Source organism: Alligator mississippiensis, chromosome 12 (assembly GCF_030867095.1).
Source record: "Alligator mississippiensis isolate rAllMis1 chromosome 12, rAllMis1, whole genome shotgun sequence".
Taxonomy (NCBI): domain Eukaryota; kingdom Metazoa; phylum Chordata; order Crocodylia; family Alligatoridae; genus Alligator; species Alligator mississippiensis.
The window spans coordinates 19322464-19346648 of NC_081835.1; the positions used below are offsets into that span (position 1 = coordinate 19322464).

General features: G+C 42.2%; 1 protein-coding gene across 2 annotated transcripts in view; it reads left to right on the top strand.

The window, feature by feature from the left end:
- The window catches only part of EEFSEC (eukaryotic elongation factor, selenocysteine-tRNA specific), a 200667-nt gene that overhangs the window by 119119 nt on the left and 57363 nt on the right, over positions 1–24185 (top strand). For both annotated transcript variants that reach the window (XM_059716048.1, XM_059716050.1), the window contains exon 6: positions 11115–11271. In XM_059716048.1, the coding sequence (XP_059572031.1) occupies positions 11115–11271 (157 nt within the window). The remainder of the gene's footprint in view (positions 1–11114; positions 11272–24185) is intronic.

The following is a 24185-nucleotide window of genomic DNA, read 5'->3' on the forward strand; positions in this document are numbered from 1 at the left end:
ATCTGAATCGAATATGGCCCATTTCGCACACCCCTAGCAGCGACCATTTTCAAAGACCTGATACTTGTGATGCCAGCCCCCTTTTTCATAGCCAATTGCATGGCTTTCAACATGAGGAAGAAGGCTTGTATTCATCCTTGGCACCCTTTTGCAAGTTAGGGAGGTAGTAAACTTGTTTTGCATATGAGGAAATGGAGGGATAGTCAGATAAAGTGATTTGCTCAACCTCACCCAGCGTGTCAATGACAGAACCAAGACGAGAACCCAACAGATTCCCATTTTACTACTCAGATTATAGCAAGGCAGTTTGACTAGTGGTTTGTCAGTTTTGCTGACAGCTTTTGGCTTGCTGTGATAACCATGACATGGCGAGGCTGACAAGCTGTGCAATGAGCCCCTGTGCTGGAATACTTTTCTATTAAGATTTTGCCCTCTAAATGGCATTCTGGCCTAATTCCAGTCTGATGCATGAAAGCAGTTCCTCACTCTTGGGATAAAGCTCTTACAATTGTTGCTGTACTTGTCCTTTGGCTTCTGTGGATGCAGGAGCCCACTGCAGAGTTTCAAGTGAAAGGTGAACGGTAGAGGCGCATTGTGGTTTCCTGCAGAACTCAGATATGCCGCCTGTTCTGAAAATGTTTGCCCAAGCAGGATGTATCCTGGGGTGGCTGCTGCGCCCATTGTTGGAGGATGCTCATAAATCAGTAATTCTGTGTTGGAAATAGAAGGTAGAGGATTTTTTTCCCCCCTCACTTGCAAAGGAGAACTACACCTCTTCCTGTTTCAGACTTGTTTAGGCCAAATAAACACGTACCTCACTGGAGATTTGTTGCCTAGAGTAGCCATAATATCACGCGCTACAGGATAAGAGTGGACTTGCCTTCCTTAAACAGACTCTCAAACTGCTGGATGGTTATACAGGTGTAGCTAAACAAGCAAGATGCCATGAGGTAAACTAGGCTGCAAATTTATAGCAAATTGGTTATTCCCAAGTGTGCACTCTTACCTCAAGGTGAACGCAGTGTGGTTGAGAGGATGAGCTACCTTACATTTACTGCAGGGTGAGAGCAAGCACATGCTGGCTGTAGATTTCTACCCTGTCTTACTTCATGGTAGCTTTGTAGGTAAAAATTCAGAAAAAGAGTTCATTTTCTTTAGTGTTCATTTCCTATACTGTCTGAGCTTGACCTTACATTTGACCTTGACTGTGCGTGTCTGTTAGACTTGCTGCATTGGCTTCTTGCAGCCCTGCCTTCAACATTTGTAGTAGTGGAAGATCCCAGGGTTATTTTGAATCTGTGCCATGCTTGCACTAGACTGATTTATGGCTAGTGGCCTTCATTAGCATGTTCATGTTGCTGGGGGCCTAGGGGATCATCTAGGTAACATAGTTAGCCTCCAGAAGCCTCTGGTTGCTTCACACCTTTTGCTGGATGTGTGTGTGTGTGGCCGTGTTGAAAAACATTGCCAACTCAAGCATTGTGCCTGTGGGCCTTAAGAATGAAAGTGGAGCAGAAGATAAAAGTATTGTCGGGACTCCATCAGAAATGCGGAGTCTCTTGGGGATCTGGTTGGAAGAGAAGCATGCCATTTCCTAACAACTCCTCCCTGAAAAGCAGTAGTGATACAAAGCAGCCGTACCAGAGTCCACACAACATACTCTCACTTTCTGAGTAGACAAAAGAATGCAGACATGTCCTTAAAATGAGATGTGGATTTCGGAAAGATTCCTTCATTCATCCCTCATTTAGCAGCTCCTCCTGGCTTTTCCAAGGAGAGACTGTCAGAGTTGTAGACATGGGTAACTAGTACAAAGCCTTGGAAAAGGTCAGAAGACCGTTCACTGATCGCTGACATGGTATAATATATAAGATGACAAAGTGTCTTGTATAAGGAATTTGTGTCCTTGACCTGATATTTTAAAACTAACAAATCTAATTTAAACTTTGTGATTATTGTTTCATACAAAGTGCCTCATGTAATAATGTGTCTTTTTATCAGTGAAAATAACAGCATGTAATTGCCAGTGGCTATTTCAAGTTTTACAGTAGTTCATCAGTAGCCTGCTGATGTATAAAGAACTGAATGTGCAGGAAGAAGAATGACTGTGTGCGCGAGTGAATAGGGAAAACAGTTTGACTTTTATTACTAGATGTTTAGCATTGTGAATCCAAAAAAGATGACAAAGCAGGTAGGGAAATACAGATCACACAGACCTGTGATCACTACTGGTCACTCAGACCTGATGTTCAGAGTACTGGAATATTTGACTTTGTTTGGAAATGCCATTAGGTAGTATGGAAAGCAGGTACTGGAGTATTTTTGTCTAGGTTGAATGGAATGCAGTAAGAAAGTACACTCGCATGATGCCATTTTCAGTGATATCTGTTCTGGATCTCTTCTCTCACCACCAGAATTAGCAATTCCTAGAGTCTTGCCAGTGCATTGGACATAGAGGATTGTTGTCCTGGTGACTTGCTGGTGATCAGAAGCAAATGATAAATACTTGATCATCCACAGTATTCTATATGGGATCAGAGCACTAATCCCCTGAGCCAAATATCCTTGAAACATCAAGGATTTTCTTCTTTTAGAATTATGAATTATCTTCTGAATTATTTGAATTACCTTATGAATTATCTTTTGCTTGCAAGCAGTGGTGCTGCCAGGATGGATAAAAAGCAAAATCTTTGGGGATACCTGCTCTCAAGCAGTTATATTTGTAATTAAGAATCTATCATGCAGCTAATTCCCAGCATGCAGTATTTTTCTATTGCAGTGCAGTTGACCAATTGGTTCATAGGCTGATGAGTGCATCAGTCTGGCAGTGACGCTTTCAGGAGACTAAATCTAGGTGACTAATATGGCATGAAGGTTGGGCAGAAACAGAGCGAGTAACAAGAACAAACTGTATAGTGATCACTGTGGGTGAGTGATATCTGCAGGCACTGGCAACGACCTGAGCCATCTGCAGGACCTTGTGTGACTCTTCTTGGAAAAACTGGTGGACGTCACTCCATCCAGTGTAAACATGTAGACGCCACAATTAATGTTTCAGCTACTTTGAAGTCTGAACATGAGTTTGTTTGGTTCTGCTTGGTTGCTAGTGGTATGCTAAATACAGTAATAATGCAGAAGTAAAGCCAATCAGGTGAATAAAAGTGCAGGGTTTGTTCTTTGAGTGAAATGTACAGGAAAGTAGACATTAGACATCTAAAAGACGCTCTTACTTATTAGCTCTTTTTCTGGTTTTGGACAGGAGAGTAGGGGTAATGCACATTGAAAATGCATGTCTGATCAATGCCAAGGGAGAAAATGATGGCAGTGATCCCGAGTGACACATACAAAACATGGATTCACAGTCTTGCCAAAATTGTCATAAAATGTTTAGCAGTCCAGGCACAACATCTGCTCACGTTCTTTTAGGAAAACTGATATTGTATGCGCTTAATAGAGATGACAGAAATTACTGACTCCAGATGACTGGGCAGTAGAATTATTCAAGGTTTGAGTAACACCTACAGTTGGCTTTTATATTATTAAGTTTTAAATACGGGCATACTTTTGCATCTTCCAAGTGTATAGGCAGCTGGTTTTGATTTTTCTGAGGTTGTGTAAGAGTCATCTGTGAGGATAATTAGTTTGTCAGCAAAGCAACTATTGCACCATTTTATTTATTGTGTGAACGAAAAAAAAAATTATTTAGGTTGCAAAATCAAGCGCTTGAAATGCCAGATTTACAGTTGTCGGTGCAACATTTAACTCCGTTTGTCTGTGCCTCCATCATGTTCACTTAATACAACAGGGGTTCTGTGATCTTGTGAGCACTATCACGGGACATGTTCAGTGAAGTAGAATTAAGGTTGTATTGGAGATCTGAAAGAACAAGGCTTATTTATTCTGGAGAACAGAAGAGTGAAGTGAGTATTGAAGGGAGATTCATAAAGAGGATGGAGATAGACTTTCCTCTGTGGCTGTAGGGGACAGGACTGGGAACAATGGCTCACGCTGCAGCAGAGGTACATTGGGTTGGAGATGAGAAAGGACTTTCTGACCGAGGGTGGCCAAGCTTTGGAGCAGGCTACTAGAGAAGGTGCAGGATCTCCATCCTCAGACATTTTTAATAGCAGGTTAGACAGATGCTTGACTTGGTATGGTTGAGTCAGGGATGGTCCTGCCTTGAGCAGGGGGCTGGACTAGACCTCATGAGGTCCCTTCCAACCCTGCTTTCCTATGATCTCATGTTTCTTAGTGTCTGAACGCATAATTGTATGATCATACTTTTGTGTTCCTTTCTTCCCTAAAACCATGACAGGGTACAGGGGCACTGCAAGGGTTAACTATATCCTAAGTTTCCCCTCTTCTTGAGCAAGTGCACAAAGGAAGAAATATTAAGTTTCCGCTTGGGAGGCAGTGGTCTATGAAGACTGGGCTCCAGACTAAAAGCTTCTGGCATGAGGTGAATCCCAAGCTGGGAGTTTTATTTCATTTTTGCCTTGGTAAACTTATTTTTGTGTCCTTTTTCTAAATGTTCACTTCTGAGGAGAAGACCTTGCTGAGTCATTGCCCCTTTCTGCTGAGTCTTTCCAGTTCATAATAACAAATCAAAAATCAGAACCATTGTCTTAAGACAAAAACATAGGCCCCGTAGCTGGAAAAATGGAAGGATGTATTTCACCCACCCCATCCAACGGCTTTAGCACAGGAATGATTTCCTGCAGTTTCTGTGTATGTTGATGTTTTAAAAAGGAGAAGGATGGGGATCTGGAGCATCATTTGCATTCCCTCTGAGATGGAGGCTTGGGAAGATGCTCTGAATTTTTTTCTAGACACACCTGACTTACTAAACGAGATTAAATGGTGTATAAAGCAAGCTTCCTGTAAAATAGCAAATGTACTCTAATGAGAACTCTGTCTGCTTTTAGTGTCCCTTACTTACTGTTTTGTTTCTCCTTTCACCTGTCATGATCCATTCTTCTAATATCTCAGTAGTCTGTCTTCAGTCTTGCTCTGTAACTCTCAGACTAATTTTCTGTTTCTACATTTTGAACCTTTATTTTCCCCCCGTTCATTTCTACTTTAAAGCCTCATTATCTCAGGCTAAATCAGAAAAGAAAATACCTTTCTCCTTCTCTGTGTTTAACCTCAGTGTTTTCACTTTCTCATCCCCATCTTTTCCTCCCATTATCCTCATTTTTCCTTCTAGTTCCCTTTGTTCTTTCTTGCACTTCTGTCCAGCACCCCACATTTCTTTGGGTGGAGTAACAGCATGGCTTATTTCTGTCCTCCGAATGTGCCAAAGAGAGTTTTTAAGGTTTGTGGTTTTAAGGTTTAATGTTTTAAGGTTACAGTGAATTTGTTCGTTTCACCCTAAAATAGAGGGTGAGTCGACAGGCTTGACAGTATAGTTGCTAATGTAATTCCCCTCTTGAGAGGAGTCCTGCAATTATTTTTCTTTTGAGTTAAGCGGATAGGTTTTCAGTGAATGCCAGCACACACATTAGTCCAACTGTTGCAAACATAATACCGTAATGTAAGTGCTATTCAAATCAAGGGGATTTTGGTTTTTGGTTTACTGTTGACTTCTCAGTATTAGAGAAAGCGTGTGTGTGTGCGTGAGGCACGCACACTTCACCTATGGCACTAAAGTATGTTTACTTTTTTTTCCTGCAAACACAAAAGCCAGATGGGAGGGGATATTTCATAAAACCGAAGCTATTGTGTCCTCTTGGTCTAAGCCATAAAACAAGAGTAACACAGACATTCCCTTTGAACTCAAAATCCCTTTCTAAGCTGCTGCTCTAACCTAAGCGAGAGAGGCAGAATATACCAGCCAGAAACGTTTCTGTTCTGGTTCCCTCCACCTTTTTTTTCCTTTTCTTTTCCTTTTTTTTAAAGTCCTTAAGTGAGTTTGATTCTGCACTTCTGCCCATAAATTTAAAAAAATATTATCGTAATGTAGGTCAGTGAACTGAAACGCCACTGTACACCATGGGGGATTAAAGTTGGAGGGGCACCCCTCTCCAACTCCCACTAGGTCATATGACAATATAAACAAGAAATGCAAGGAGCCTTCAGCTTTTTCGTACCCTAATCCTTTGTTTATGCAGCACTTAAACTGACTTTTGGGGTCGTCTCTGTCTGGCATTAAAGCCCTAAAGCTTTTTGAAGTTTCCCTGAAGTTAATAAAATTAGTCTGCCCTCATTGGTAGGCCCCTTGCTGCTGCTTCAGAACAGGCTACATATCCCTTACTGTCTTTGTGGCGTTTGGCTTTTTAAGTTAATAATATTTTTTAACAAAAAAAGAGAGAAGTAGAAGATCTCCCAAAAGGCTATTCAGCTAATAGGCAAAGTGATTGCCATAGTAGATGTTCTGAGAACTCAAAGGGGATTAACGTGAAATCCAGTGATTGGAGCTAAATTGCTGGTAAAGTAATTGGAAGTGTTGAGTTTCAGTGGGAGAGAACATGCACTTTTGTAGTTTCTTAAAGGGAAAAGCAAGCAAAAATGAAGGCTTGATTTCTTTTTATTGTTTACAAAAAATATTCAAGTTTAGAAAAAAGACTGCTCCTTTCAAAAGCGGAACGCCTCTTCTCCAAATGCACTTATTTTACTGCACAGACCGATCAGCTGTCTTTTCACGCTCTCTCTCGAGGGCATCCTCTTTTAAGTCCATCTTCTTCAAGGATAAATGGATAGAGGGTTGGTTTCTTGTGATCTCAGTCTAATGGTTAGTGTGACAGACTAAATTGGGGCATTAGGGTTCTATTCCAAACTCTGCCACTTGATCCCTGCTATACCTAAATTACCATGTTTGTAAAATGAGGATATGACTTCCCTGTTGTGCAGACATGTTGTGGTACTCACTTTTATAAAGTGTTTTTGGGAACATCTGATGAAAGATTGGCTGTCTGTCAAGTTTTATTGATAACCAGAAGAGTGGCAGTTTTATTACAGAATATTGCTCAGCTCTCTAAAGGGCACACCGATTGAGTCCTTTCCCTACAATGCTTTTGGTCTCACAATCCAAACTTGCAAACTTATCTTTTCGCAAATGTTAGCAAGAAGTCTAGATTTACTTTTAAAGGATAAGTATATTTCATGAAAATTGCCTTTAAGTGAGTGGTGAGCACTGAAAATGGTGAATGATTCTTTCTAGTCTACATATATAGGTTATCACTGAGTTCACTCAAACAGAACCTGTACACGGTGCATCTAACACTTGTTCCCAGACCGAAATTACTCGGAGTTGCTCTGACAGCCTTGCCAGTGAGGCAAAACTGAACCAAGCTAACATAATGTTCACATGATAATTCAGTTAATTAAATTAAAGAGATCTTTGAACCACTCAGCACAATGCAGTCCATCAAGTTTTTAAAAGCAGTCTTTCCTTTCTCTTTGAAGGCACCTACAGGTGGTATATGGAGGCCTCCATATCTGGGCATGAGAGAGACTCTCTGCATTCAAAATCCAAGAGTGTGAAGCAACTAGAGACCTTAATGATGATCACCAGGGTGGATAAAAACCAGTGATTTTTAAATATATATATAACAAATCAGATATTTTTATTTAAAGCAGATATTTTTATTTAATCATTTTTTAAATTTTTTAAGATGCTTTAAAAAAATAAACCTATATAAAGATGGTTTTAATTTAAGATATGTTAAAGCTCAAAGATACCATCATGGAATAGGGATTATAACTTCTAATTATATACTACTTGAGACAATATAGTCATGTAACCTTTTTAGAAAAGTTTTATAAATAGGTCACAACAGGCCATGGGCTGTATTAGGGCCACAATCTTATGGGGTTCCTAGAGGCTTCTCTATAGATTAGTAGATTAAAGAAAACCACGCTACCCAATGGGACTTAGTGCTCAGTCTAGAAGATCCCATTAAGCATCTCTGTGATGCTTAGTTTCAGTTCTCAAACTGTAGGTTTGTGTCTCCAGAGATAACATCTTTTTTAACAGCAGTATATGGAGATGAGATAACAGATCTGATTACCTACCCATTAGCCCTATTGTCTCTGCAAGTTTGTGTACACAAAGTCAAGCCTTTCCCTCTCTTTAAAGTGCAAAGTTTCAAGAAGTTAAATGTATAGAGGATTGGTGGAGATGGAGTAGATCTGGGCAAGGAGGAGGAGTCTGGAGATAAATGCAAGGAGGGAGGGGCAGTAGAAACAAAAGAGAAACATTTTGAGCAGAATAGTCCAGAAGTCTTGAGGGATACATTTCTGAGTATAGCCTCTCCATTGATTTGAAATCTAGTGAGGGAATGGTATCATAGAAGGGAAAACCTATCACGGCAGCAAGTTTGCCAAGCCATAAGAAAGAGTAGAAATCAAAGATGAGAAGAAATATAGAATAAAGTGAAAAAGCCCCAAGCTTAAAACATATGGTTGCAACATTCATTTGATGTCCTCCTAATACAACGTGGCAAAAATAGCCCCCAAGTATTCATGATTAATCTACTGAATTGGAGATAGTTTACCTCCCAATGACTTCATAAGTATCTGCTTCAATTAGCTTTGGTGAATAAAATAACCAAATCATAATTCAATTTTCTGATGTAGCTGCAAAATTAATCTGAAAAAATATCAAAATAAATCACTCCTTTAAAATGTATAGTGTGTAACTTGTAAAAATGAAACCTACATCTATCTATGAGTTGTGAATAATATGTATTAAGGTTATATCAAACAAGAATGCATTCTTTGTAGAAAACAATGATTAAATTGAGGCTTACTGACCAGTGATTTAAATCATGATTAAGTCATGATTTAAATCTATTTGATTTAAATAAAATCCACCCTGATGATCACCTTTGAATGAACCTTCTCAACTAATATTTTACTACACTGCTATGATCCAGTGCTTTTATGTTCCACTTCAGACTGAGGGTTACAGTAGTGAAGAATTGTGGATTTTTTCCCTGGGACTGGAAATTATTTTGATCTTGCTGAGGTTTGAACAATTACAGACTCAGTTTGTGGAGTATTAAGAAACGTTAGGAATTAAAATAGAGAGATGAGTATTAACCTCTGCCCCCCCACCTCCATTGGAAAAAAAACACGAAAAAGAACCTGGAAGCTTATGATCTCTCAGTCTCTGAGTATGTCCATGTCAATGGAAGAGAAGACTCTAGGAAACAAGCAGTTTGCAAATAATGGACCATTATGGAGATGGGGCACCTAAGGTGGGGGTACGTCGAGTGCCTTACCATCCGTCTTACGTGGGGCCCCTCTCCTCAAGTCATCTGCCACGATTTGGTGTTAATGAATGAAAGGAGGGGTTCAGTGGAGATCCTCTTCCTGGGGACCCCAGGGACAGTGGTACTCACAGTCTTGATGCGATGTTCTGCGGGGCTCTGCCTCCCCTACACCCCGTCCACTTGCCAACCGACAGTGCAGCCTGAATTGTTCTGCTGCACCCTGTAGACCCCTGTCTCCAGGGGACTGATGTCAGCGTGGGTACTGGTACACTAGCTTGGCTGTCACGGCAGTTAGCACTTTAGCCTTGAGTGTTGACGATCAAGATACTTGCTTGCTGGTGTTTTCCTTGCTGCCGGGACGCCTCTAATGGTCTGCCATAATGTAGGCAGCTAGACAGAGAAAAAGCGGGGGGGTGAACTGGCTTCTCTCTCTCTTTGCCTTGCCCAGAGACTCCGCTCCCCTAGTTCTAGATGCCGGCATTGAGCCAGCTGCAACTCTCCTGTTTCTGCACAGGAGCTTCACCACGCTTGGCGTGCTCCACGCTGGCATGCTCCCTGTCTGTCCCCCTGCTGGGTTCCGGTGGGGCTTTTAAATCTTCCCGCGGCGGCTGCTCTGGCCACTGCGATTGGTTCAGCTCTTTCCCGCCCTGGGAACAGCTGATTAAACAGCCAGTGTAACACTAGCTCGCGTGGCCGTGGCTCCTCCTCCGGCTCCAGCTGTGCTCCTGGAGGTAAGTTTCCCTGGTGGGGGTCTGTTTGTGGGGCTTGGGAACTGCAGGGTCTGCCCCATCCCCTTGAAAATCCTGTGGGGGCTTCTTGCCGCCACAGCCATAATGCTGGGAATCATTAAATTATGAACAGTGGGGGCATCCAAAATAAGTTGAGTCCGTCAAGCTATGTTGTTTGTGTAGATTTGATCTCTCTCTGAAACACCCAGTTGGAATGAAATTACTTTTAAGGTTCAGTGAAGAAATAGTTGCTGAATCTAGTTGAGTTTCTGTAGCAATGAAGAAACAAAGCAGTACTCTCCTTATTTCTTCCCACAACCAAAGGCACTTGTTAATGCAGCGAGGTACAGTAACACAAGGGGTTAGCAGCATACAAAGATATTCACACCTTGGGGATTAGGCTCACTTGGCTGCACCTTGTGCTTTGTAATGCCTTAGGGAGGGTTGTTTATCTTACCTTGCCCACCAAGCTTGCTGCCTCTCGTGCCTGATCGCTTAATTAAGAATCCAGCCTTGGAATGGTTCTTCCCACTGGGTTACAGACCTTGAAATTAAAAATTCTGTACAGCAGTTCTGAGAGTTTTGGTTTAACAAATCTGTATGTGTGTTGAGAAGAATTTTTTAACGGGTAACTGAGTAATTCTATCCACCCATTTGATTGAAACCCCAGTGGGGTGAGTGCAGAATTGATGCTGAGAAAGTAGAGTATCTGTCTAAATGATGATGTTTTCAGGTGCTTAGGGTAAGTGATGGAATACATGCTTTTATTTCTGGGTTCTCTTTTACCTTTCATGGAGAGATTTCAAAACTTAACAATTTATAAGTAATTAATCCTCAGAGTATGTTTCTGAGGGGCATGTGGGTATTCTCCCTGTTTTGTAACAGGGGAATCTGAAGCACAGATATATTAAGTGATTTACTTAAATTCCTTTGCACTTTTAGCTTAAAACTAGGATTAGAACTCAGCAGGTCCTGGTAAGGAGTCCTCAGCTCGCTTGGAATATGTAGTAATACATAGTGTTATAGATCAGACTATGCGACTTGTAAGCCAAGTGGCCTTCCCAGATTCATGCTGATGTTTTTTGTAGCACACCAAACCACAGCATGTTTTATCTATGTTCTTTTTCCTTGTCAAACAAGCTAGACTCACATGTGTGCCTTTCTTTTGCAGGTGATAGACGATTACAGCGTGATCGGTCGTTCGCTGTTTAAAAAGGAAACCAACATCCAGATTTTTGTGGGGCTGAAAGTCAAGCTATCTACAGGAGAGGATGGCATAATAGAAGGTGGCTTTGGGCAGAGTGGTAAATTTAAAATCCGAATCCCAGGTAAGCACTCATCTTTTTAGTCCATCCTGCTGTATGTCAAGCATAGAGGATCTCTCAGTAATGCAGAGGCAAACTTTACCAGTAGTTTTCACAAATACAACCAATTACTAGGGGTGCACCGATAGAGTTTTTGGGGGCTGGTACTGATAGCTGATATTTAAGGAGGCATATTGGCCGATACTGATTGGATAGCCGATACAGCTATCATCAGGTGGTAAGTCCAGTATGGTGGGAGGGGCATGGGGGGGCAGATCAATGCCCCCTGCAGTGAGGGAGGGGGCAGGCGATACCCCCCATGCCCGTTCCCTCCCCTATCCAACTTACCAGTTCGAGGTATCTCTCCACACTGCTGGCTCTGCTCTGTGCTGCGCTGCGGCTGCGTGCAGCATGAGCATTTATCAGCCAAATTATTGGCCCCATCAGGCCAATATCCAATATAGACTATTTTCTTTATATTGGTACCGATTTGATATCGGACCACTGTATCGGTGCACCGCTACCAACTATTGCATACTGGATTCGTTAATTGATTAGAGTCTTTTCATCCCAGTGGATTGTAGCTCCTGTAATTAAGTGTGGGTGGCTATTATATAATAGACAATTGTATGGGGTATAATAACCAAATGCATGTTTTAACATCCCTTCTACTACATTGTCCATGGAAGGCATGCTGCATTTTGGGTGGGTTTTTTGGAGACCTCTTCTTGCTATAGCTATACGGTTTTCAAGGTCAGTGAAATGGAATTAAAACAAATATGCACTCATTTTTACTTTCGCTATGCATACCTTTCTTTCACTTCGCTCCACACGCTATGGTTTTGTTGTTAGTACTACTGCTGTAATTCCTACTCCCATCACCCTCTACCTTGAAACAGGAACTGCAAGCATTTTGAGGACTAGATTGCATGGATCTTGAATTTGACTGGATCATCTGTAACTGCTGTTGTATCTTCTGGTTTTGTAGCATTATGTGGCTCAATAGTTTTTATCTTTGGTGAATCATAGCAAAAATTTCCCTGCCTTAATTAGTAGGACTTTGGCTAGTGAGCAGTATGCTTTATTATTGTTTATTTAGCACTATCATTGTTCTTTTTCTCCTTTCATTGGGTAATACTAGATTCTTAGCACAATGACAGACATTGTTATGGGTCAGGATGACAATAATAAATGTTGCATTTAAAATAATAACAAGAATAGTACTTTACATTTCTATTACCTTCCATTGAAAGATCAACTTGAAGGTGAAGACATTACCAGTAATACTTCTCCCAGTGAAATAGGTGTTCTTGCCTCTTTAATACAAATGGAGAAACCGAGGCAGGAAATGAAGTAATTTTGCACAGAGACATTGCAAGTGATTGACAGTTGTTGTGGGAGAAAAAAAAGTAGTCTCCTGACTCCCAAGTCCCTTACCCAAAATTATCCAGCATCCTATTTTACATATGGTAAGGCAGGGTGGGAAATTATTTTGGCTGGAGGGCCGCTTAATGAGTTTCAGTGAGCTATCAAGGGCTGCAAGGGTAGCTCCGCCCCTTGACAGGTACCCCACCCCTAGTCGCCATATTGGGCTTGGATGTCCCACCCCCTGACCTTTGCCACCGGAAATCCTTCCCCTTGCCCCCAGAAGTACTCCTTTTGGGAGGGGAGGGGGTTTGCCATCTTGGAACAGGAAAAAAATCAATCATATACTAGAAGTCAAACATCTACTATAACATTTTAATTTTATTTCAAAAAATATTTTTGTCTTAATTTGTGTTTGTGTAGTGTGTAGAGGTAAATTCATAATAGATTAAAATAGTCTTACTCTTGTATATTGTGTATGGGTAGGGGTTGGGGGCGAGGGTGTGAGGAAATGTGGCTGTGTGGGGGGTGTTGGGTATGTTGAGGGTGTGGGTGTGTACATGTGGGAGGGTTGTGGGGAGGTGGACAGTGTGGGTGTGTGTGGGGTTTGTGGGGTGTGAGGGAGGGTGGGGGGTGTAGGGACCCCCCCACATGTCCTCCCATGATTCATAGCCCTTGCCGGTGGCAACGGTAGCAGGCAGTGGGCCCTTGGGGTGCTCATGGCCCACGCAGGCACAGCCACTCAGTGATGCACAGCTCCAGCCAGTTCCAGGAGCTGCACATGGTGGCAAGGAGGGGAGCCAGGCTGGCCCACCAGTATTATGCAGGGCTCATGTGCAACATGCCACTGTTGGGGAAGCCCCGCACGATGGAGCCGGCTGTCTTTCCCACTCCCCAGAGCCCCCAGAGCTCACGGGACTCTGGTGGAAAGCAATGCCACTTCCAGCAGACTCTGCTGGAAGTGGCACTGCTTTCCAGCAGAGTCCCATGAGCTGCATGTGGAGGCAAGGAGCCGGAAGGCAGCTGGCTCCATTGTGCGGGCCTTTCCCTGGGTGGCGCATGAGTTCCCAGAGCTGCATGCAAGTCCCATGCAATAGAGGTGGGCTGGTCTGGCTCTTCTCTTTGCTGCCCAGCTGCAGCTTCCCTATCTGGTGCCCAGAGCAAGCGTTGCAGCAGGGGCACAAGAGGAGCTGCTGGAGGCCGGGGAAGCCGAGCAGTTCCCCCAGCAGCTGCAGCAATGGTAGCAGAGGCCCCTCCTGGAAGCTGTGCGTGCTGGCTGGGGCCAGAGCAGGGGCCCGCCCATGCAGGAGGGTGGGAGTGAAGTGTGCGGGCTGGGTGGGTACAGTTAATTGTTGGGCGCCTATGAGCCAGATGAAGCTGCCTGGTGGGCCAAATCCAGCCCGTAGGCTATATTTTACCTGCCCCATGCTAAGGCCTTGTTCAGTGCAGCTGCTGTTAGCTCATGAGGGCCTCTTTCCTTTGGCTCCCCTGATAAAGTGGGTGATTAGACAAAAAAGGTTCCCATTTTGTTCTAGCTGTGGAAATATATTGAACGTGCACACCACTTATATTTAGCCAGCAGATGGCCTATTATATGGATGAGGCTGGGACTACAGGTGGCAGGCACAGTAGACCTTAAAAAATTATTGACCATGGGGGCCAATGCGTTTATTTTTCCCTTTTCTGGATCTGAAACGCTACTTGAAGCAAATCATCTCGGTGCTGACAAAAACAGTTCACTCTTCATAGGAGATGAAAGAACGTGTGAAGGGATTTTGTGGTTAAGAGCTCTGGATGAAAAGCAGAGCAAACTATTCTTGAAAAATACTTCTCCTATGCCTGGCTCAGAGGATGGACTTGAGTAGTAGGCAAACAAGCTGCTTTTGGATTAGAAGAATGAGTCCAGTACTTGACCTCCTTGGTGAAAATGCTGATGGTGTTGGGAACTTGGTGACTGTTTATCAGGGAACAAGTGTTGATTATTTATATTAAGGTTGTGCTTCCCAACACTCTGTGGACTGGAGATCACTGACAGGCTGTGTGGAAATAGTTGACAGTCCCTGCCCCAAAGTATTTATGATCTAAAAAGGCAATTGAACAATGGTGGTTACTTTTTGGCCAAATTCTTATCAAAGAACTGGCTCCCCTGTGGAACAGGATGGGAGCCCAGACATCCCCTCTGCCCTCTTTTAGGAGATTAGCAACTAGACCTCTGATGGGCTAGCATTTTCTCCCCGCTTCCGTAGCCACATTGGAAGGGTAGGTATTTTATTGTGTATTAACAAAGTTCTCAGTTCTGAACATAGGAAGAAATAATCTCTACTCCAAGGTGCTCATAGTCTAATCTTGCTGACATCATCTGATCAGACTACAGCGTAGAGAAACCTCTCGGTTACTTCCATTGTGGCTGTGTGCACAGATCACATTAGGATTTAGTATCTTTGTAAAAGAACACAGAATACAGTTACTTGCTTTTTCTTCAGCCTTCAGCGAGCTTTGGAGGCCTTGTAACCCAAAAGAGCAGAGGAATGACCAAAGCAAGGCAGACTTTTAGGATCTGAAAAAAACATGTTTGTTAGAAAATAAATGCAACAAATGCATGATTTGATGCTTTTACATAACTCTGGGTCTTTAAGAGTTACTAAGATTTCTGCGTGGGGGGAGGGCTAATGGACATGATGCTGTTTAAGTCAACTACAGTTCACATTCCATTGTTAGGTCAGTGTTTCTTTTTTAATGTGTCTGCATCCTGTTTGTGGGGTTTTTTAAGGGTTTTTTTTTATTTTTATTAAATTTAACAGGTCAGATTCTTCTTTCCTCTCCCCCACAACTTCTAGCCTTGCTTCCCTTATATATATGTTCTTACATATGTTCTGTCCCCTGTAGATGCCTTCCATGAAGATATCGTTTTAACCTTTCTGAACTACTTTAGTTTTTTGAGGATTCTTTAACAATGACATCTGGAGAGACAAATCAGCAAATTGAAAACTGCCTCAACATGACATGTATAACAGTTAGATTATTTAAAGCCAGTTTGAACTTCAAGAATGTATGTATTGGTTAGGTAGTTAATTGTATGACAGTTTGGGGTCGTTTTTGTTGTTTTGCAAAGATACATTTTTAAACATCAAATACAACAAGCAGAAGCTTGTAGCTCTACTGTAGGGTTAAAGATTGAGAGAGATGGGGTAGTTAGGGTTTACTAGATTGACTCTATGCCTAAGATGTGGGACATCTTGGAACTGGGAGAAGTAGGGTGCATCTTCTATTTCTGATTCTGCCACTGCGTGTGTGAAATGGTGGCCCAGAGACTGCCCTTCTTTGTGCCTCAGTTTCCCCCCTCTGTAAAATGGAAATAATAATCACCTACTGGGATCTATGGATTAAAATTGTTATACAAGTACAGAGGTTTGATTTTTCTTCCTCTAGGTAAGACTTCACCTAGAGTATGGCATGTAATTTTGAGTCTGTCTCTCCCAGAAAGATGTGAGCAAACTGGAAGGCATTCAGAAAAGTGCATCAAAAAATGATTAAGAGGTTGGAAGGATTGATTTACAAGGCAGAGAAGATGAAAAGAGATGCATGTAACTTGGCTAAACAATATTTAAGTGGGAGGCATGATTACCTACAAGTATTTGAAGAGCATAATGGAGGAGATTCATTTCTAGTGGTGCAAGGAACCAGGGCTAAGTGTAATTGTTTGAAATGGAGCAAGGGGAAATGTAGCTTGACTCTCAGGGAAGGTACCTTGCAAGGATTTATTAGACTGTGGAATCGCCTCGGCAGATGAAGACATTCCTTGTCTGGTTCACTCCCATGTAGAAGAGACCAAATAGTTGCACGTGCCTCTGAAGGGGAAAAAAACCCAACAGTGTTGTGGGACATAGGGAAGAGATCTTTCTTTTTTTCTCACTGATTTTGGTTATTATATCAAAGCAGTTTTTCCCCCCAGTTGACAAACTAACCCTCTCTCCACCTATAGACTATATGTGAAGGCATCTTGAGGAAAAAAAAAAAGATGTACTTGCTGATGGATTTTTTATTTTGCAGGATGGATCGTGCAGGAAGGAAATATGGTTCTTTAACAGTAGATAATGCTGTAGAGCTTGTTAGCAAACAGCCTGATGCTCATGTTTCCAGACCGTTGTCTTGTATGTCATGCAGGTATATAAAAGGTGAGACAGATATGGTACTTTTCTGTAAGATACACTGGGACATCTTGGAACTGGGAGAAGTAGGGTGCATCTTCTATTTCTGATTCTGCCACTGCATGTGTGAAATGGTGGCCCAGAGACTGCCCTTCTTTGTGCCTCAGTTTCCCCCCTCTGTAAAATGGAAATAATAATCACCAATATAACAAGGATTTTTCTTCCTCTAATATAACAATATAATATTTTTCTTCCACCAATATAACAATATAACAATTTTAATCCATAGATCCTAGTAAACCAGAAAACGAAAGGAAATTTTCCCCAAAGTATTTTGTAGGGCAGGAAGCATGTGTGAATTGGTACTGAAGAGTATCTTCTTAAGAAGGTGACACATGGCAGCTGTTCTGACAGGGGACAGAAATGCTACACTATATTTAGGGAACGGTAATAAAGGAAGTAAAAAAACAAACAAACTATATCCTTTTTAAACCCAAGATCAAACGTAGGCAAGCAGCGAATATATAGTAGAGTGTCTTAGTCTAACAAAATGCCCTCAAATCTTTAATGACCTTGTGGTCCTTTTCTCTGGTAATTTCAACAGTGCGCATAGCACCAATAAGTCACTCGAAGGAAAGTTCCAGTGAATCACTTCATTAACTCTTTTTGGCATTGTGACTTTTCCTTGGAGGTCTCTCATCTAAGTAGATAGTTTGAGAGCTCCTAACCCGAGTTGGCGTGGCTCAGCTCATGTATCAATAGATTTGCTGTCAATGTGTGCATTCTATCAGTTCTGGCTTGGTATAAAATGATTGTAGTGCATTTAACAGTTATAAAATTGGTGGCTCTTTTAATCTAATTTGGGCACTCTTAATATCTCAGTCTTGTTCATTCTTGTTTCTCTGACTCAGCCTTAATCAGCCGGTTGTTAGGCAAGGATTTGTCTTTTCTGTTGCACTGAGGCATATTTGACTGCAGTTTTTTTCCTTCTCTTTTTTTGAGCTCACTACAGTAGAAATTGCTCTACATGAGCACAGTTGAAAAGCTACGTTCTTTTTCACTATGAAAGAAGCAGTGCATGTCCAACAAATTCATGACAGTTCAACACGCTCCTCTGAGTCAGGTGCATTTGAATATATGAAATGCCTACTTTTCATAGGAAGACACAAATGAGCAAATGGAAATCCAGTCCTTTCCCATTTGTATTGTATCAATCCAGGGTGTTGTGTTACCCTTTTCTAAGCTGGAGGGAGAAACAGAGTATCTTGGGAGTATGCCCTATTTCACAGGTGCACCTTTCTTTTATCTTTCCTTTTCTAAGAGATAGTACTACCACATTTCAAGCCAGATGGCAGCAGGGTTAAACCATCACAGGTGATGATACAATTATAGGTTTAACTTGCATTCACTCTGTGGTGTGCTGGTCTGTGCACACCCTTTAACCGGGAGGACAAAACATGCTCGTAGAGGAAATTGATAAACTAAACAGTGGCATTATCCTAGGTTCCTGAAGGAGCCAAGTTAAAAAAATGGCTGAACTCCTATTGCAGATGGTCAGTTTCTGGTTTAGAAATTGGCTTAAAGAAAACAAAGACTGAGTATAAACGGCCAGTTTTTGGGATGGAAAGAATTAAACAGACTAGCAGGGGTGTAGGTTGTAGCCGTGTTGGTCTAAGGACATAGGCAGACAAGGTTCCTTGGGTGAATTTGATATCTTTTATTAAACCAACCCAAATGGTTGGAGAATAGTTATTAAGCAAGCTTTCGGGTTCAAAAACCCTTCGTCAGGCTCACGAAGCTTAACATGCTCACAAATTATCTGTAAAAGGGGGTGAGCAGCGAGGTGGCTGGATTTGAAAATGACAACATTATTCAAAGTGGTAAAGACCAGGGTGGACTGTGACACAGGAAAAATATATTGGCGTCATTGTGGACAATTAGCTAAAAACATCAGCTCAGTTCTCAGCAGCCATCAAAAAGACAAAGAAAATGTTAGGAATGATTAAGAAGGGAACTGTAAACAAAACAAAGTATCATTATGCCCCTTATGTAAATCCATGGCGCATCCACATCTTGAATAATGTTCCTAGTTCTGGTCTCCACACCTCAAAAAGGATATAGAAGAACTAGAGAAAGTACAGAGAAGAGCAACAAGGATAATTAGTGGTATGGAGAGGCTTTCATATGAGGAGAGACTAAATAGGCTAGGCCTATTCAGTTTAGAAAAGAGACACTTGAGGAAAAACGTAAGGGTTTACAAAATACTAAATGGTGAAGAGAAAGTGAATAGGATTTTATTATTTACTACCTTTCCGAATACAAGAACTTGGGGTCACAAAATGAAACTAATAGGTAGTAATTTTAAAACTAACAAAAGGAAGTGCTTTTTCACGCCAGGTGTTATTTAAGTGTGGCACTCATTGCCACAAGGTGCTGTGGAAGCTGAGAGTTTAGCCAGATTCAAAAAAAGAAATGGGCACATTCTTACAGGAAAGGTGCATCAGTAGCTATTGAGCATGGGAGTCAGAGGTACAGCCTCTAAATCAGAATTTCCTAGATACTTGCAGCCTCCAGCACTTAGGAAGAGAGCAACAATGGAAAAAACCCTGGTCATACACTTTTCATGCTCCCTTTTAGCATCCACGCTTTGCCATGTTGTCCCAGGAAGCTGGGGAAGATGGACCTATGGTCTGACCCAGTAAATGGCAGTTCTTATGTTTTTAGGGTGTTGTATGGGAAACTGCTGTATTAGGTTGTGGAAGAATGGTAAGGCCTAGCAGTTGCTCTTTGTCTAGACATCAGAGACCTTATGTCTGTAAAACTAGATGTTGCAGGAGTCTCAATATCGACCTGTCCTTGTCTCTTGTACCAGGAGAGTGTCATCTTCCCACTATGGAACTTCTGCTCCCATCTCTGACGCCAAAGGTACCATATACCTCATTCATTTCATGGACCTCATGTTGAGTTAGAAAATACCCTCTAATGGAGTAAGTCACTGATGTGAGTGAGAACTATGGCTGAGCAACCCTGTTCTTTGTAATTTCATTTCCACTTAAATAATGCGGGTTTGAAAATTGGACTCGGATCAGTTGTTTGGCATTCTGCCTTAGGAGACGAGGGGAAGGGAGCGAGCAGTTGCAGAATCCTAGATGGACTGGAGTTATGCAAAGGGAGAAAAATACTAATGAAAAAATAGACTATGAACTGTACACATTGTTCCAAGATCCCAAGAGTAAACCTAGCTCTGCTTACTTGAACAATCCTGAACTGCCTTTCAGAAATCTCCCCACTCCTGCACACCATTATATAGCTGGCACCTGTGGACTGTTTGCAATCCATTCTATTGGTGATTAGGTATTTTTTAAACAACTAGCTTTGAAATGTTAGCTTTTGATAATAGATGGCAAGGGTGTCATTATAATCCACAGGGCAGAAAGATCAGCCTCTGAAGACATTAGCAGGAGTGTCCTACATCAGGCTAAGAACATATACAATACATAAAGAGTCACTTACCAGTCCACACTCAGTTTTCATGGGGATCCTGCCACTTAAAAACCTGTAGTTGTGTTGTAGTAAAATAGGATAATCTTCCCCTCTTAGGCCAAACGGTATTATAGGCACTCTTTATGTCCATGCCTTCCCATTCTGGCTGCCCTTTATTAATAGAAAATAAAATAGTGCTGGCTGTGAGGGCCCAGTGAATTGCCATCCCTGTCAGTATCAGGTGAGGCTGAGTAGGATTTTAGTTGAAAGAAGAACACAAAAGCCCAAGGGCAAAGAAAATGTGTGTAGTTGCATTTTACTTAAAAGCTAGAGATTAGCTCTGCTTATTCTTTCACAGTCTCTCTTCCCCTACCCTCTAAAACAAACAAAACCTAAAATCCTTAAGGGGTACTTCAAGCATAAATCTCCTTCTTTCCTCTTTGTGGAAGTTGGCTAATGTAGTATGGACAGAGGCTGGGAGAGGATTGTTGCCAGGGAAGCATCACTTCCCTTTATGATCCTCTCTTGAGCGGATTAGACTGTGTAGCAATGTAAAAGTCATGTTGACCATGTAGGAGCTGGAAGTCTGGATTGCATGTATATGGAGAAGTTGCCCACAAGGATTCTAGCCTACCTTGTAATAGTTGGTACCTCTTAAGCCTAAATTGACCTTTGCAGAGCCAAATATCCAGATATTGGAGACCTGTTCTTGCCTGAGCCAAAGCCAAGATTTATACACATTTCTCTTGATTGAACACAGAAGTTGATTAACTGTTAATTTATTAACTGATGCTCCTTCCTTTGGGGGAGGAGGTCGGATGATCTTGCCTCTTGACAGTGATGACTGAAGTGCAGTAGCCTCTCTCTGAACTTAGAGCAGTGATTCTCAAACCTGTGGTGCTATGAGATCTTTTTAAGAGTGCCCTGCAGTGCTGTGCAATATTAGCACTATTCAGTTTGTAAGCACCTAAAGGATTCACAAGATAAACCCAAAGATTGCAAATAGGAATCCATAGCATCAGAAACAGTCTGACCTGTTGTGGTTTTTCTGCTTGCTCTGCAACAGAAGAATTGTTCTATTATTTTTTCATAGTCAAAAAGCAACTGAAAGTGAAAACCTGGCATTTTTCTAGGGGTGCCTTGAGTCTAACAAGGAGTGCCTCGAGTCTAAAAAGGTTGAGAACTGCTGACCTAGAGCCTGGAAAAGCAATGCATTGATTTTTTTGTTAACCTCTTGATAGGCAGGCAGGTGATCCTTGCAAGCTGAAGTGCATAGCCAGGTTTTGGGAGATACCAGGCCTACTATTCCAGTATCAGATTGTCATTAGAACATGCATTTAAAACCCTGCTGTTTTATGAATGACTCGAAACTGAAGGTGGAAATGTCCTGGTGACATATATGATTTACTGAATGCTTGTCTGTGCTTCTGAGCGAAGGGCTAACACCTGAGCTCCTTTTTAGACTCTCAGACAAGGTCACAGGTAAACTATTGGGGTATGAGCTCTGCCAGGCTGGCTGTTCTTCCTTCAAATGGAGATGCATATTTTTGAATGTGTATAAGGAATCAGATGAAACCAGCCCCTTTTTATTTCTGCATGAAAGGAATTCCTGACAACCTTGTGTCATCCACTCCCAAGAAAAGCATTTGACAAGATTGCCTTCTCACAAGGCAGAGTTAACCAGTCTGGAGATTTCCTCCCACTGGTGGTCCTAGGTCACCTTGTGTAAATCTAGTCTCTTTTCCCTACTCACCCTGAATACCAGTTGCAGTCATTGCACTCCGTTCGGAGTTAGCAAGATGGGTGGTCTCCAGTAAAGATGGCATGTTGCTCCAGGACCAACCGTTAGGTGGTGTTGAAGAGCAGCACACGCTGAACCCTTTTCCCCAGGTGAACAAAAGTCTGTTAATTCCTCCCAGTACAAACATACATGTCCTCAGCCTCAAACCCAGTTTTAATTGTGGGCTTTGTTGGTGTTAGTGTCCGTGCTTATACTGTTTATATTGCTTCTACTTTGTATGCATTTCTTTGGAAGCAGGGAATGTGTTTCTTCTGTGTTTGGAAAGGAATGAGTATATTTTAGGCATTGCCTCAATCTAAATAATATTAGGTTAAAAAAAACCGTGCATTAAAAGAATGCAAGGATTGCCAAGTCAGGCACTCAGATGTTAAGAAAACCCAGAATTAAGAATTTGCCAAAGCAAAGTTAATTAACCCCTGTTTTGCGTGTGCATTATGACACAGTCTTCAATAACATCACACCTTTTCTCTAAAGAAAAAAGAAAAATCAGTGCCGAGGCTGAATAGCGCTCTCTCTCATTGAACAGCTGTTCATCGTTTTTGTTTCATCCCCATCATTCCACATGGGTACAGCTATATTGCCAAAGTAGCAACAGCCTGAAAACATGTCATGCTGACCCCGGAATTGCAACATTGCCACATTACTGTGTTTCTGTGCGTTGACCACCAAGCTTTCTTGAAAAGCAGAACCTATTAGCCTGCACGCAGCGCTGTGGTAATACAGGTGTATTGCATCCCAGCTCAGCAGCTGGTGTTCACAGAGCCAGGATGGCTGATCTCTGCTCGATACCTTGTACCATAGAGACTTGCATGGCTCCAGGTCCTACTGGCTGCACCCTATTCAAATGGCTGAGAATGCAGAATCCCTTAGTCTGTGGAGCTTTCTGTGCCATTCACTGCTGTAGTGATGAGGTGCTTCACAAATATTTATTTTTATACCATTCCTAAGAGTTGGTGGCTTTGCATACCCAAAAAGGACAGGATGCACCTGAGGGTGCTGAGGGAGTTGGCCAATGTGATTGCAGAGCACATGGATTCTCTGTGGATTAAGGGAGACCAGTGGATATGGTATACTTTGACTTTAGCAAGGCTTTTTATATGGTCTCCCACAACATTCTTGCAGGCAAGCTAAGGAAGTACAGGTTGGATGAATGGACTGTAAGGTGGATAGGAAATGAGCTCAGAGGATAGTAGGCAATGGCTTGATGTCTAGTTGGCAGCTAGTATCAAGTGGAGTGCCCCAGGGGTCGTTCCTTGGACCAGTTTTGTTCAATATCTTCATCAGTGACCTGGAAGATGGTATAGAGTGCACCCTCAGCAAGTTTGCAGATGACACCAAGCTGGGGGGAGTAGTTAATACTCTGGATGGTAGGGTTAGGGTTCACAGAGACCTGGACAAATTGGAGGATTGGACCAAAAGAAATCTCATGAGTTTCAGTAAGGACAAGTGCAAAGTCCTGCACTTAGGACAGAACAATCCCATGCACCAGTACAGGCTGACTGGCTGGGCAGCAGCTCTGCAGAAGAGGACCTGCGGGTTACAGTGGACAAGAATCTGAATATGAGCCAACAGTGTGCCCTTGTTGCAAAGAAGGCTAACGGCATCCTGAGCTGCATTGATAGGTGTGTTGTCAACAGATTGAGGAAAGTGATTATTCCCCTCTATTCAGCACTGTTGAGGCCACATCTGGAGTACTGTGTCCAGTTTTGGGGCCCCCACTACAGAAAGGAAGTGGACAAATTGGAGAGAGTCCAGTGGGGGGGCAACAAAAATGGTTTGGGGGCTGGGGAACATGACTTGTAAGAAGAGGCTGAGGGAACTGGGTGTACTTAGTCTGCCGAAGGGAAGACTGAGAGGGGATTTAATAGCAGCCTTTAACTACCTGAAGGGTAGTTCCAAAGAGGATGGAGCTAGACTGTTCTCAGTGATGACATGACAGAACAAGGAGCAATGAGCTCAAGTTGCAGCAAGGGAAGTTTAGGTTAGATACTAGGAAAAACCTTCTCACTGCAAGGGTGGTAAAACACTGGAACAGGTTACCCAGAGAGTGCATGTACAGGTGTGGACTCTCCATCCTTGGAGGTTTTTAAGATCCAGCTAGACAAAGGCTTGGCTGGAATGATCTATTTGGGGTTGGTCCT